At 44.0% G+C, this 15,745-nt stretch overlaps 2 protein-coding genes across 6 annotated transcripts in view; both read right to left on the bottom strand.

The window, feature by feature from the left end:
* Positions 1 to 15,745, bottom strand: part of LOC121001740 (myosin-binding protein C, fast-type-like) — a 607,494-nt gene that overhangs the window by 331,994 nt on the left and 259,755 nt on the right. The gene's annotated exons all lie outside the window — the stretch shown is intronic.
* The window catches only part of LOC121001720 (myosin-binding protein C, fast-type-like), a 272,071-nt gene continuing 259,820 nt past the window's right edge, over positions 3,495 to 15,745 (bottom strand). For all 3 annotated transcript variants that reach the window (XM_040432923.1, XM_040432909.1, XM_040432918.1), the window contains 4 exons: positions 10,271 to 10,407; positions 9,529 to 9,715; positions 6,568 to 6,614; positions 3,495 to 5,416 (listed from right to left, as the gene is read on the bottom strand). In XM_040432923.1, coding sequence (XP_040288857.1) covers positions 6,604 to 6,614; positions 9,529 to 9,715; positions 10,271 to 10,407 — 335 coding nt within the window. In that variant the 3' untranslated portion in view covers positions 3,495 to 5,416; positions 6,568 to 6,603. The remainder of the gene's footprint in view (positions 5,417 to 6,567; positions 6,615 to 9,528; positions 9,716 to 10,270; positions 10,408 to 15,745) is intronic.

Here is a 15,745-nt window from a genome sequence, read left to right on the forward strand (position 1 = left end):
TGTGGATAGATTTTTCTATGTCTGTCATACAAGATTCTTTAAGATACATTTATTCATAGCACTCACATGAATATCATATTGCATAGAACATGTCAATATATCACATTATAAGTAAATGTATGAAAGTTTCTGAATCTCTTTACTTCTAAATATTAATATTAAGTGGTGGCTGGAGGTTGCAGCAGTAACACTTGAGCCCTGTAGCTTACAGGGGCATTAAATCCCTTCTGCTTCACAAGGATGTTTTTGGACATACTGTATTCGAAACAGATATTTTATCGCAGCTTCCTATGCCATAAATGTCACAGTTCATAACTCCATATTCACTTACCTTTCTTATGGGTATGCCATCTTCTTGGTGTCATGGCCATTGTCTGAACATTTTACAGCAGTAGACCTAAGCTCATGGCTGGACTGGCCCAGAGTACCAGACTTCATTACTGCTGAACTTCATCATGAGAAAATGTCTCAAATTTTTGAGAGATGGTAATTCCTGAGCATGGCCAATGTAGTTCTATAGTGCACCACAGCTGCTTAAAAAAGATAGCTCTCCTGACATGGCCATTTTAGTAAAGATTTGTATTCCACATATATACTTCTGGAGCCTCATTTCTTAGAAGTCTGCATTGTGCCGTTTCTCTGTTATTCCTTCTAGGAATTTATGAATATGAATTCCCCTTGTCAAAAAGGTGTGTCCCTATATAGCCTGCCACTCTCCACATCGATTGGACAGTGTGTTTGGACACATCCTTCCTCAACTGGTAATTAGAGTTATCAGCGTATACATACATATGTATGGAATTTTTTTTAACTGTCATGTTTTCATAATTTTTTTTATTTTAGCATATGTTACTGCTGCAGCAGCATTATGCATAAAGCAATCTTTAGTCTCTTCACATACCACATTTTTCCTGAAGTTCTTCCCTTAGTTACGGCTGTTTAAACATTTACAATATGAGGACCTTCTCAAGATGGCTCCTCTGCCAGTTCTCTGAGGCCAAAACTGCTTTCCCTCACTTCGCATACACACTTGCTGTAGCCAGCAGTGGATTTGTGAGAGACACGCCTCTTCACTCTGAAGCCTAATGCAGGCATGCAGTGTGAAGGACCGCCCCTCTGTCTTCCGGTCTTCTTAGACAGAGACAGATGAGCCATAGCAACTGTCTTTTAAGGGAGCAGTGAAAGGGACAGAGGACATTAATGAAAGATGTTATTATAAGGTAATTACAAATCTTTTGACAATCATTGACAGACTAACGCAGGTATACATGCCTAGCTCTAATAAACTAGCAAATAAAAAAAATGACAGTTACACATTAAAGGAAAAATAAAAGAATGGGATAGCAAAGAGTTCTAAGAATACATGCTCCAGAACTGTTATTTCAGAGGAATACAATTGTTTCGTAAAACAGATCTGTCAGGAGGGATGATGGTCCTATTTTAGGAGATTCCAGCTGACAGGCTTGCACTGAGGTCACCTATGATGACATGCTTTACCAGCACCAGAGGAGTGCTAGTGGAGGGTCCTCAAGACATTTCAAGTGTTGACTTTACTTGGAAATCCTCGGTCCTTCTTATAAGAGATTTACAATATATCCTATTTGTTTTTGGGGAAAAAATAAATCCGAAAGCAACACAGTATTTTTCTTTATTATCCCTGGATGTCCCCGTAGTCCGATTACCATTAATGGCATATCTAATTGATGTGACACTTATGTTTAGCTTAGGAAAACCTCTTATATGGGTTGTCCAGGGTATCATTTGTTTTCTGAAATGCAAGGAATACTTTAAAATAAAAAATAAAATCTAAATAATACTCATTATTTTAATCCCCTGTGTATGTACAGTACTAGACCACTAGGTCTGTGATTGATTGCAGCGATCACTTGGTTAGATGGCATGTGATCAGCTGCATGGAATTATACAGATATTGGTGGCAGCTATCTGGTGGCAGGCGTAAGTATATATATATTTTTAAGCACTCTTTGTATTTAAAATAAATAAATAAACATGACCAACCCTTTAATGTCCATTTGACCCATTTTTTCCCAAACATAGGACAAAATTTAAAGAAAGGTGAGAAGTAAACCACACTCAATGCAAATATTTTCTTTCTCATCTGTCCTGGAATCAATTGGTTTCTTATGAATAAAGGGGGCACTAAACATATCTTAAAATGGCTAAAGTAATTAAAGGGATTTTCTAGTTTGCATCAACATCCTTTATAATAACCATTTGCAAAGGTAGTGGTATTTCTGTAATTATTTATTTTACCTTTATTGCTCCTATCTTTGGACTGTGTTCATATGACCATGACCAAGCAGCCCTTTCTTATTTCTTGTGATGTTTTATCAGCCAATGTTAGGGGAGTGTCTATGTAACTAGTTGGATGGGAGGAGCTATAAACTCCATTATGGAAGCGCTCATTAGTACAGGAGGACCGGGAAGCAGTGAATGCAGTGCCCCCCAGGCTCTGTACTCACTTCTTTCTGGTCTTCTCCTGCAGGCTCCTCACGCTGTGCTGTGATCTATGCACAGTGTGAGGATGTCAAAGCGCGGCAGGAAGACCAGGAAGAGCGCTGGATCGCAGGAGTGACGTTGGCGTCCGGGGCAGGAGAAGTATGTTTATTTATTGTTTTTCTCTGATCTGAGGTCTGATTCACATGGGGGGAATTATTAACATGGAGGTATGATCTGAGGTCTGATTGGGGGGGTCTTAGAAACATTGGGGGTGTGATCTGGGGTCTGATAGGGGGTGGTTTTGGAAACATTGGGGGTCTGATCTGAGGTCTGAATAGGGGCCTTATTAACATTGGGGGTCTAATCTGAGATCTTATTTGGAGTCTTGTTAATACTGGGGGTCTCATCTGAGGTCTTATTGTGGGTCTTATTAACATTGGGGGTCTTTTCTGAGATCTGATTAACATTGGGGGTCTGAGCTAAGAACTGATGAAAAATATTTATTTATTATTTTTCCTCCTCTAAAACCTAGGTGCGTCTTATAGGCAGGTGCATCTTATAGGGCAAAGAATATGGTAACAAGCTGGGTGGGAGGGGCTATAAACTAACTGGATGTTGTTAGGGGCAGTGATAGGGGAGTGTCTATGTAACTAGCTTGGTGGGAGGAGCTATAAAATAGCTAGGCGTATTTAGAGGCGGTGCTGGAGCTGTGGCAGAGAATAGAGAAGTGCCTGATGGGTTTGGTTAGAGGCAGCCACAGTAAATGCTACATAATGGATGTAACCAAATCAGGGTGATTTATTTTCATGGTGAAAAGGGACAGGAGAGTCCAAAGTGAAGCATGGGAAAGATGTACTTGAGGTAATCAACTACATGAGCATATCTGTTAAAACATGGTAATCCTAGAAACCCCTTTTAAGTCCTTAAGTTTGATCATTTCAGTTATCTCTGAAAGAATGAAAAACAATTGCACCTACTCCCATGATTTCACTTGTGTGTCTTCCAAATTTGATGTACAATAAGTAAATAGTCCAGCCTTCATTTCTCTTCATTTTTATTTCACAGATAACAGTAATAACACTGAATTAAAACGGTATTGTTACTACATACAAGAAACAGCAAACAAGATTTCAGCTAAAGTTTCCATTCCTTTATCATTTGTAGATGCTGATTCTCACCAGATAGCACAAAAATTGCGAACAAACACCATTATGTTCAAAATGTTGCATTATTAGACAATGGTTCTTACACTGATTAATGCCACAACACACAATATAAAACTGGACAATGACACCTAAACAGTGTTAAATGGTGCAACTACAATAAGCCTAGGTGCTCACTTCAGTTAACTGCAAGAATACTGAATACATTTCATAACATGGATGCAGATACCATTTATAGACTGTTGACTGTGTTCATTATTCCACACAAGTCTAAGAAACACAAACGTTTTACCCTGTTGTCCTTCAATGTCTTGATCTTGAACACAAAACACTTAAAATGTGGTCAGTTACTACCATATTGTTAACTGAAGAAGTAATCACTGTACCTTGAGCTGTAATGAAAAGTCACAAATGGCTAATTATCATAGTTGCAATGTCTCCACAATTAGCCAAGCTGTATGGTCATCCCTTCAACTACATTATGTATTGCTATAGTGATTTTTAATACAAAAACGTCACCCAAATCTTCTTAACAAAAATAATCACTTAATAAATTAATTATGTCATGCTTCTACAGTCAATATTTCAGTACAGAACTTTTATTCTCATCAAATGTCTATAGTCCTGTACCAATTGAGCTGATAAAACTTTCAAACTGAAAAATTAGTACTTTTTGGATAATACTTTATTGTTAGAAGGCTTCCTAAAATTAATCTGAGCATAGGTTGTCCCACTGCTATGACCCCCAATGATCAGCTGTAATCTCTGATGGAACCTATCAATTCCCCTTCAGTATCCTCACAGAAGAAACAAAGCATCATACTTATATATTTTAAAAACCAATGCCCTCTCTGTCTAATGAATGAACATTCAGTCTTTGTAGCTTAGAATTCTCTAATACCTGCAAATAGGTGTTCCAACCCTCTTTAACTAGCTGTGCTCTTATTGGAGACAATTGGTTGGCCCTCCATTGAAAGCATAGTTTCTCCTCAAGTGTCCATCTACAGTTACATCCTGAAATGCTCATCTAGACACATCTAGAGGCTGATGGACTTGGTAGCCTTCATGGTATAAATGATAGGTGAAATTTTTTCACAGACCTGCTTATAATAGTACAGTGGTTAGTGTCAGTAAAGTTTTCATTTGGACAAGCTTTGGCTATCTTCATCCCATCCCAGTCCAAAAAGTAGGCATGTTAGGACCCCTACCTTACACAAATCAGTAGAGTAACAGGAAGTTCAACAAACTTCACAAATTATTTTCTCATAACTAATAACAAGTACATAAAAATATTCACTTTCATCTTCCTTCAAACATGTGCCTACTACCCTAGTTGACTGGCCTGAAGATGTTTTTTGTCAACCATATACATAACATCCCGTACTGATTAATCTATTAATTTAATCCTTTTATTACATTCATAGTCATTTTATACAGCATCATTTTATAGTTGGCTGAATTATCATGCACGCTTTCTTTATAACATTGTATGGTATGAGTACAAGGACATGCAAACAGATACACAGAACATGGCTTCAAAACAAACCTGCTGCATATATGTTATACGGTAGCAGCAAATAGGCTAAGCAACCGATCTCTACAAGAAACAAAACCTTAATGACCAGTTGGAACAGAGAAGCATTTTGTTGACCAGTCACAACAGGTTTTCAGGTAAAAATACACTTAATACAATATCTATAATATAACATACATGACACCACATCAGAAGAGATGGTGGAGACAATTTTTCTTCTTTTCATTGTGATTATGAAGTTAAAACTTGGCAGATAACCCTGAAAAGAAATATATAGAAAAAGAAAAATGAGAAAGATATTTTTTTGGCCTACAAAATATAATTTTGGAATATGATATGAAATGATAGCATGAAGATTACTTGTGAATTACCATATTTTTCACCCTATAAAATGCAATTTTTTCTTCCCAAAGTGTGTGTGTGGGGGGAATGTAATTCTGTCTTATGGAGCAAATATTAATGAGCGCTTCGATTATGGAAGCGCTTATTAGTACTGCAGGACCGGGGAGTGGTGAATGCAGTGCTTCCCAGGCTCTGTACTCACCACTTCTGGTCTTCTGCAGTCTGCATCTACTCGCTGTGCTGTGACAGCACAGCGTGGCAGGAAGAGCACTGTATCTCAGGAGCGGCAGTATCAGGATCAGGAGAGGTGAGTTTATTTTTTATTTTTTTTAGTCTGATCTGATATCTGATTGGAGGTCTTATAAACATTGGGGATCTGATCTGAGGTATGATTGGAGGTCTTATTAACATTGCGGGTCTGAGCTGAGGTTTGATTGGGGGTCTTATTAACATTGGAGGTCTAAGCTGAGGTCTGCTGGGAGTTGTAGTTTTGAAACAGCTGCAGAGCCGCAGGTTGGCCATCCCTGCTCTAGGAGCAATGGGGGCGTTGGTGTTAGACATCATCAGTGATGATGTCACCGCGTCTGCCCAGCGTGATGAGGTCAAGCACTTTGGTGCTTGTGTGCTCGAGTAGAACACTTTGAGATGCTCGGGTGTTCTACCGAGCACCAGAGCACAATGGAAGTCAATGGGAGAACCCCAGGCACCCCCTACTCTGAAGAGTGGAGGGTGTCAGGACTGTAGTTCGGCTTAGAAGTCCCTGCTCTGACTCCATATATAGCTATATCCATATATGGAGTCAGTCACGGATGCAGAATGGAGGCACGGAACCCAACAGAAGCACTACGGAGTGCTTCAAGTTGAACTGGTCTAAATCCGTTGTGGGAGCCGCACGGATGGTGCCCGTGCATTGGACACCACAAATTGCGGCCCCCAATGCATGGAACAGCAGAGCAACAGCCATGTGAATGAGCCCTAAGAATGAGATTTCTGTATTTGTCAAGCCCATAACAATGGTATGAAGATCCCACTTTAGTTACACCAAGTGTCACACCCTGTGCTACTTACTGTATGCAACTCCTTGACAAATAGACCAAGATCCGTTTATTGGGGAACTGAAGGAAGAAGAGAGAAAAAGGAATGCTATATAATATACATTTAGTGTTGAGCAAATCGAAGTCAAACCAATTGAATTCGAACCGAATTTCAGGAAAAATTTGATTTGCCACGAAGCCGAATTTCCTTGCGCTTCGTGGTAATGAACTTATTTTTCCTGAAATGGCGGTAAAAAAAGTGCATACTCGCCTCATCCATTTGCTTGTGGAAAGGCCATCGCAGCTATCTTGATTGAAGAAATATTGCGCAGTGACCTGATGACACGCACTGGCTGGGCACCAGCTGGATGATGTCATCATGTCACCGTGCAAGATTTTGTGCTATTTCTTCAATCAAGATGGCCGCAACGGCATCTCCACGAGCTAATAAATAAGGTATGTATTTTTTTTTAACCCTGATTTACTCTTGAAACGTCTCAATTTTAGTGTCAGATGCCATGATCAGCGATGAACATGGCATCTGAGTGGTTCAAAAACGGGGCGGCGCAATTGGTGTTCCTCATCATTGCGCCCGCTACATAAAATGGAATGCGATTCGTAACAAAGTAATTTGTCAGTAATTGAGTTTCTTTGTGAAATTCGGCAAAGTATCTGAATTTAATTTTTGATAACTTCGCTCATCTCTATATGGATTAAAGGGTTTGTCACTTTCTAAAAGAATCTCTAAACTTCCAAACCTTGTGGGCACTAGCCTTGGAAATCCTCAAGACTCCTCATCGCTAAGCACCTTGGTTCAGTGTCCCCTGCTGTTCATGTAGTCAGACTGTAAACAGTGGATGCTGGCAGCTGCAATGTCCATGGCAATCGAGATGGCAGTGATCACTTGATTTACCCATATGACTGCTGCCTTGGATACACCTTCTTCTGACTTCAGCACATGCACAGGCACAGCCGGTCCTGCTGCGTGTATCTGCACAGGTGCACTGCCAATGAGGTGAGATGAGGCGATTGCCTCAGGGAGCACCAGGTAGGGACAGGTGGGGGGGGGGGGGGTAGCAGAAAGGCCATGGGTAATGAGCGCTTCCATTGTGGAAGCGCTTATCACTGCATATTCAACTGAATCGCTGTTCTAAGGACAGCGATACAGTTGAATGCTGCGGCAGGGCATGGGAGTGATGTTTCCCTGCCACACCGTTCCCTCTAATAGGCTTTAGTCCTAGTGCCTGTAGCCAATCAGAGGCTGGTGTCATCATCATCATCACGTTGCCTGAGACGTGCTGCATACCGCTTAGTGCACAGACCGAAAGAGGTCGGTGTCCTGCACCACATTGCTAACAGCAGAATGGAGGTAAATATTTGAGTTTATTATTTTTATTTGGCAGCATGCTGTTGGACCACAATGGGGGGGTCATTATCTTGTAACTGGGGGAAATTCTATGAGGATATTAGGGGCTCTAAAAGGGCTTTTTTGTACTGGCACACATTATAAGGGGTCCACTATGGGGACATTCGTTCTACTGGAAGCACTAAAAGGAGGTAATTTTTTGTACTGACACCCATTATAAGGGATAATTTTTGTACTGTCACATTATAAGGGGATATTTTTTGTACAGGCACACATTAGGTGGGAATTATTACTACTGGGGCATTATTGTGGGCTTTATTTCTACTGGGAGACTAGGAGGAACATGATTACTAATATTTGCACTATGGGGACTTCTGAGGCAAAATGAGGGGCATTTGTACTATTGAGGGCACTGTTACCAATTGTGCACTCTGGCAGAGAATTATTACTATTGGTGGGACTTTTGGGAGGACTGTTACAGTTGGGGGCACCTTGCACAGTATCAACGTAGCACAATTATTTTTGGAGGACACTGTTTATGGCACTATAAGTGTCAGGGGCAGTATTTGCTGACCGCAGTTATTTTTTGCCAATAATTATTGAAGGGGGCACTGCGTGGTACTAGTATTTTCTGGGGACTGTTTCTGCAGTATAGTATTAGGGAGCACAGCGGGCACAGTATTGGGGGTGGCAGGATGGAGTGTTCAGAAGGTGGGAAGGATGGAAAAGTAGGAAAGTAAGATATTTAATAATAAAAAATTAATTACTATAATAATATCTGTTTGCCAAACTCTGCAGAATCATCATGGCAATCTGGTCTGAAAGGAGAAGATGAGGAAAGAGAATATCTACATCAGAGGAGACATCACTGAATGTAAGAGGTATATGGCACTGTATTACCCTGTATGTTTTGTAGTGCTGTATGTAATGTTTTTCAAGTATACCTTTAACAGTAGGGGTGAAGGGAAAGGGGTAAGTTGAGAATTTGGCATTGGAGAAAGAGGGGGGGGTATACACTGGTTCAGTTTGTGCCTCAGGCAGCAAAAAGGCTAGGTGCACCCCTGTGTGCTGAGTACTTTCAGTGCAAATGCAGAAAAAGATGTGTCCAGGACAGTGGTCATATGGGTAAATTGTCTGACCACTACTATCTTGATTGCCATGGATGCAGCGGCTGACAGTGTCCACTGTTTTCACGGGCAGTGGAGAACACTGAACTGACGTGACCTGTGTGCATGGAACATCACAATTTTAGCCAGGAAAATGACATTAGACAAAAATTCTTCTTGCAACTCTAAATTATGAAGCAGCAACAGCAAGAGCTGAACATCGGTGTAGTAGTCACACATTAGTCAATAGAAGACGACCGCCAAGTGCTGCAGGAGTTAGCACATCTTGATCCAATGCTAAGCTAGCCTTATACAGCAGTATATACAGTATGTACAATACATACTACACATACTAATAGATATCAACTTCTTACCCTTTCCTGCTACTACTTTCATTCTACATTTACTGAGTCATCTCATGAAGCAAATTCTGCCATCTGCAAGTTATGATGAGGTGGAACGGAATGATGTGTAAGTACTTATCTCTTGTGCTCCATTTCCAAATCAAATTAGAAAATATTACCTCTAACTTCTAGTTTGCAGTCCACCTCAGCTTCTCCTAAGTCATTGATGGCTTTGCAAGTGTAGGTTCCACCATCAAAAGGACTTGGTTTGCGTATGTTCAAAGTAAGGACTCCTTGGTTATGTTTCATGAGGAATTTGGGATCATCTTTAATCTCCATTTTATTTTTCATCCAGATAACTCTAGGCTAAAATAGATACAGAGGATTACAGAGTGTATAGAATAGATCTTAAAGGGGTTATTCAATCCCTATAATGACCCCCAGAATGCCCGGACCACTCCTCTAGAGCATACTTACCTGCTCCCCAGCATCCACATCCCTCTGGATCCTTGCACGGCTACCACTGCATCTACCCGTCGCGCGGATCAAAATATCCGGTGACGGGAGGGTGCAGCCAATAGCAGGCCATGATGGTAACCAGCCTCCCTAGCCTGCTATTGGCTGCACTCACCCCCCCTAACCAGATATTTTGATCTGCGCAACGGAGAGATGCAGCGGTGGTCCAGGAATCCAGAGGGACACAGGTGCCAGGGAGCAGGTAAGTATGCTCTAGAGCAGAGGTCCGGGCATTCTGGAGGTAATTATAGGGATAAGATAACCCCTTTAAGAAATATGTTCTGCAACAGACAAAAAGCACTCTCAAGAAGACTTGGTTTCTTATTTATAAATGGCTAAATTATTTTAGCTTTCTTAAGTGTACAAAGTCCTGCAGTATGTTTTATACAAAAGACAGCTGCATACCTTTGGATGACCTCTTACAGCACAATTCAAGGCTGTGCTATATCCAGCTACAACTACCCGGTCTGTCAGAGGAGTAAGGAACTTGGGAGCCTCATTGATATCCATTTCGTTGTAATCGCGAGGTTTGTAGATTAAACCTGTGGAGAACACATACAGAGTAACAGGAATTAAAGGGGTTGTGGGGTGCTAGTATACTCATAACTTATCCTTAAGATAGGTCATCAACATCAGATATGTAGGGGTCTGTCTCCTGGAGATCCTGTTGATCAGCTGTTTGAAGAGTCTATAATGCTCATGTGAGCACTGGATCCTCTTTATTGCTTCACTGCACACTGTTTAATTTGTCGTGCCGGTGCAGTGGAACTACAACAGCTTGTCCCGTTCACTTGAATGAGATGAACTGTTGTAGTTACACTGCACCACTGCTACAAGATACATGGCATGCAATGAAACAGTAAAGAGGACGCAAGAACGCTGAGACCTTTCAAACAGCTGATCAGAGCATAGAGTAAAGCATCTAGTAGTAAGCTTAAACAATCTAAACTTAAACTCGGTGAGTAAGCAAATTACTATTTTAACAAAATGATCGACATTAAAGAAGATAACCTCTAGCCACAGATCCATAGAGATAAATGAAGCAATAATGCACATGTTTGACCGGCTTATATTATTAGTTTAATTCTAGTGCTGTGTTTATGCTATGAGCTTAGTTCTGTTACTGTTTGCATGTTATGAGCCTGGTTCTGGTGCTGCATTTATGTTATGAGCTTTGTTCTGAATTTATATTATGACATTGATTCTCGGGCTGTAATTATATTAAAAAAAACTGTCTAAATGCCTAAAAAGACCTAGAGCCAGCACTGACGTTAAGGATGAGTTGCTGCTAGAGATGGCCTTGCGGTTTGCCCGGCGAACATGCGAACATATGGCGATGTCCGCTGGTGCCATATTATTTTGCATTGCACCGAGCTTTGACCCATGACACACACATCAGGTGGGACAGGACAGCCAATTGAGACGTTTCAGCACGGGACACACCCCCACCCTATAACAGAACCCGATTTGGCAGCCATTTTACATTCTGTTTTTTGTCAGTGTAGGGAGAGGTTGCTTTGTGGAGCAGGGACAGACTGTTAGGGACACCAAATGCTAGCTAATAGGGCCACAAAAGTCCTTTTAAGGACTGGTATAGGGTGTGCTATCGATAGGTGTGATATACTGAGGGGTGTGATATACTTATAATATACTTTCTAACATATTATAGTGCCTTTGTATTGTGCAGCAGTTGTGTGCAGTTCTGCTGTGATACCGCAGGTATATAGAGGGACAAGCGCTATTAGAACAACTATTTGCAACGGGGGTGATATACCTGTTGTCCCAAAAAAAAACTGATTGAGGGGTGCAATATACCTTCTTCCACAAAATACTGATTGAGGGGTGCGACATACCTGCTTCCACCAAATATTGATTGAGGCCTACGATATACCTGCTTCCACCAAATACTGATTAAGGGGTTCTATATACCTGCTTCCACAAAATACAGATTGAGGGATGCGATATACCTGCTTCCACAAAATATTGATTAAGGGGTTCTATATACCTGTTTCCACAAAATACTGATTGAGGGGTGCGATATAGCTGCTTCCACAAAATACTGATTAAGGGGTTTTTATATACCTGCTTCTACAAAATACTAATTAAGGGGATTGATATACCTACTTCTACAAAATACTGATTGAGGGGTGTGATATACCTACTTCCACAAAATAATGAATAAGGGGTTTGATATACCTGCTTTCACAAAATACAGATTGAGGGTTGCGATATACCTGCTTCCACCAAATATTGATTAAGGGGTTCTTTATACCTGTTTTCACAAAATACTGATTAGGGGACTGATATACCTGCTACCATCAAATATTGATTGAGGCCTGCAATACACCTGCTTCCACAAAATACTGGTTAAGGGGTTTGATATACCGGCTTCCACCGAATACTGATTGAAGCCTGCGAAATACCTGCTTCCACAAATACTGCTCTCCTCTAGGGACTTTGGCACAGGGTCATTTTGAAAATGACAGGCAGAGGAAGAGGCAGGCCGTTCTGCAGGTGTGGTAGGGGTCGTGCAGGTGCACCAGGCCGTATCCTAAGAGGATAGTTGGAGAAGGTGCATGCGATTACGTCAAAGGACGCACCAGAGTTGGTTGAGTGGCTCACTCAGCCTTCCGCTTCTGCACCCTCCTCATCCTCTGTACAGTAGGTGAACCCGATTTTGTGTCAATCTCGCTGTATTTCTCGGCGAGATTGAGCACATACGAGCCCCATCGCGGGAGCCAGCGCCGAGCTGGCTTGCCGCGATGGAGACAGAGCCGTCATAGAAGCGACGGGAGATCCGACTTGGATTCCCGCCAATTCTACACGTGTGCGGCGTTTGTTATGAATCCTGAGGGGGAAGTCCCCGCCGGATTTTAAATAAAAATCCGGCCTGGGTCCCGCCCTCAGGAGCATACCGGGCCCTTAGGTCTGTTATGGGTTGTAAGGAGAGCCCCCCCTACGCCGAAAAAAACGGCGTAGGGGGTCCCCCTACAATCCATACCAGACCCGTATCCAAAGCACGCTACCCGGCCAGCCAGGAAGGGAGTGGGGACGAGCGAGCGCCCCCCCCCCCTCCTGAGCCGTACCAGGCTGCATGCCCTCAACATGGGGGTTTGGGTGCTCTGGGGCAGGGGGTGCACTGCGGCCCCCCCACCTCAGAGCACCCTGTCCCCATGTTGATGAGGACAGGGCCCCTTCCCGACAACCCTGGCCGTTGGTTGTCGGGGTATGCGGGCGGGAGGCTTATCGGAATCTGGGAGCCCCCTTTAATAAGGGGGCCCCCAGATACCGGCCCCCCACCCTAAGTGAATGAGTATGGGGTACATCGTACCCCTACCCATTCACCTGCAAGAAAAGTGGTAAAAACACAAATAAACCACACAGTGTATTAAAATATTTTATTTTTCTGCTCCGGAGGCCGCCCCCTGTCTTCTTTATTAGCTCTTTTACCAGGGGGGGGCTCTTCTTCTTCCGATATCCCGACGGGTCTTCTCCGCTATCCGGGGGGGTCTTCTCAACTCTCCGGGGTTCTCCTTCTGTCTTCTCCTTCTGTCTTGTTGTCTCCTTCTGTCTTCTGTCTCCGGGGTTCTCCTTCTGTCTTCTCCGCTATCCGGGGGGGTCTTCTCAACTCTCCGGGTTTCTCCTTCTGTCTTCTCCTTCTGTCTTGTTGTCTCCTTCTGTCTTCTCCTTCTGTCTTGTTGTCTCCTTCTGTCTTCTGTCTCCGGGGTTCTCCTTCTGTTTTCGCCTCTCTCTGTTGTTGACTCGGCGCACCCCGGTTCTTCGTCTCGCGAGACTCGGCGCACCCCGATTCTTCGTCTCGCGAGACGTCTCGCGAGACGAAGAACCGGGGTGCGCCGAGTCAACAACAGAGAGAGGCGAAAACAGAAGGAGAACCCCGGAGACAGAAGACAGAAGGAGACAACAAGACAGAAGGAGAAGACAGAAGGAGACAACAAGACAGAAGGAGAAGACAGAAGGAGAACCCCGGAGAGTTGAGAAGACCCCCCCGGATAACGGAGAAGACCCGTCGGGATATCGGAAGAAGAAGAGCCCCCCCCTGGTAAAAGAGCTAATAAAGAAGACAGGGGGCGGCCTCCGGAGCAGAAAAATAAAATATTTTAATACACTGTGTGGTTTATTTGTGTTTTTACCACTTTTCTTGCAGGTGAATGGGTAGGGGTACGATGTACCCCATACTCATTCACTTAGGGTGGGGGGCCGGTATCTGGGGGCCCCCTTATTAAAGGGGGCTCCCAGATTCCGATAAGCCTCCCGCCCGCATACCCCGACAACCAACGGCCAGGGTTGTCGGGAAGGGGCCCTGTCCTCATCAACATGGGGACAGGGTGCTCTGAGGTGGGGGGGCCGCAGTGCGCCCCCTGCCCCAGAGCACCCAACCCCCCATGTTGAGGGCATGCAGCCTGGTACGGCTCAGGAGGGGGGGGGGCGCTCGCTCGTCCCCACTCCCTTCCTGGCTGGCCGGGTAGCGTGCTTTGGATACGGGTCTGGTATGGATTGTAGGGGGACCCCCTACGCCGTTTTTTTCGGCGTAGGGGGGGCTCTCCTTACAACCCATAACAGACCTAAGGGCCCGGTATGCTCCTGAGGGCGGGACCCAGGCCGGATTTTTATTTAAAATCCGGCGGGGACTTCCCCCTCAGGATTCATAACAAACGCCGCACACGTGTAGAATTGGCGGGAATCCAAGTCGGATCTCCCGTCGCTTCTATGACGCGCTTGCTGGGATGTGCTGTCACTATCCCAGTGAGTGCGAGATCTCGGCACCATGTTGCCGAGTATCAGCGCGACGCTTTCGTGCTAAAAACACAATGTCAGAAACACCTACTGTATCTGCACACTCCTCACTCTCTGCTGTGTGCACCCTAAAAGACACCACCATAGCCCCTCCACTCGAGTCAGAGGAATTATTTTCCCATCCATTCCTAGACCTAACCGATGCATAGCCATTATTGGCATCGGATGAGGAAGAGGAGGTAGCCACCCAGCGGTCTGATGACAGTACCCAGATCAGCCCAAGGAGGGTGGTCCCCGCTGTTGCTGTCTCCTCCGAGATCTCTAATGTCAGTATGTCAGTAGTGGTGAAGGTGACGATGATGACGTGTCGATGGACGTCACGTGGGTGCCCACAAGAGAGGAAGAGTAGGGGAGTTCAGAGGGAGAAACGGAGCAGCAGATAGGGAGGAGAAGGAGGAGAAGCAGTCAGAACTCGCAGTGCACATGAGGCAAAAAGAAGACTGCAAATGTATCTGGAGCGAACAATCCACTATGCACGGTCACATCTTGCACTCCCAGGACGCCGGTACATAGCTCCGCAGTGTGTGCTGACAATAGTGTTGCCATCTGCAGCCCAAATGTTCGAGCGTAAAAAGTTGATGAGGCCGGTTAACCCTCTTGCTTGTTAGAACACCAACTACTTGCATATAAACTGGTAGACTCGGAGGCCTTTAGAAAATTTTTGGCCATTGGCACACTGCAATGGAAAGTCCCCGGAAGGAAATATTTCTCCCAGAAGGGCATCCCAGAGCTCTATGACCAGGTTCAGCGGCAAGTGAATGTATCTCTGGCACACAGTATCGGTGCCAAGATAAATCTGACCACAGACACGTGGTCTAGCAAACACGGGCAGGGAAGGCACACATCTTTTACTGCCCACTGCATGAACCTTCTGACGGCCGTCAAGCATGTAACCCGTGGCACCCATGTGAATTTGGTGTTACCGCCACGGATTGCATGCAGGCCTGCCTCTTCTTCTCCTCGGCTGACTCCTCCTTTTCCACTGCAACCGCCTCTTCCGCTGCACCCCCCAAGCTCCCCAGAACCTGCTGAGACGTTGCCATCTGAGACGTTGCCATGTTGAGA

This window comes from Bufo bufo, chromosome 1, assembly GCF_905171765.1.
Source record: "Bufo bufo chromosome 1, aBufBuf1.1, whole genome shotgun sequence".
NCBI classification, from domain to species: domain Eukaryota; kingdom Metazoa; phylum Chordata; class Amphibia; order Anura; family Bufonidae; genus Bufo; species Bufo bufo.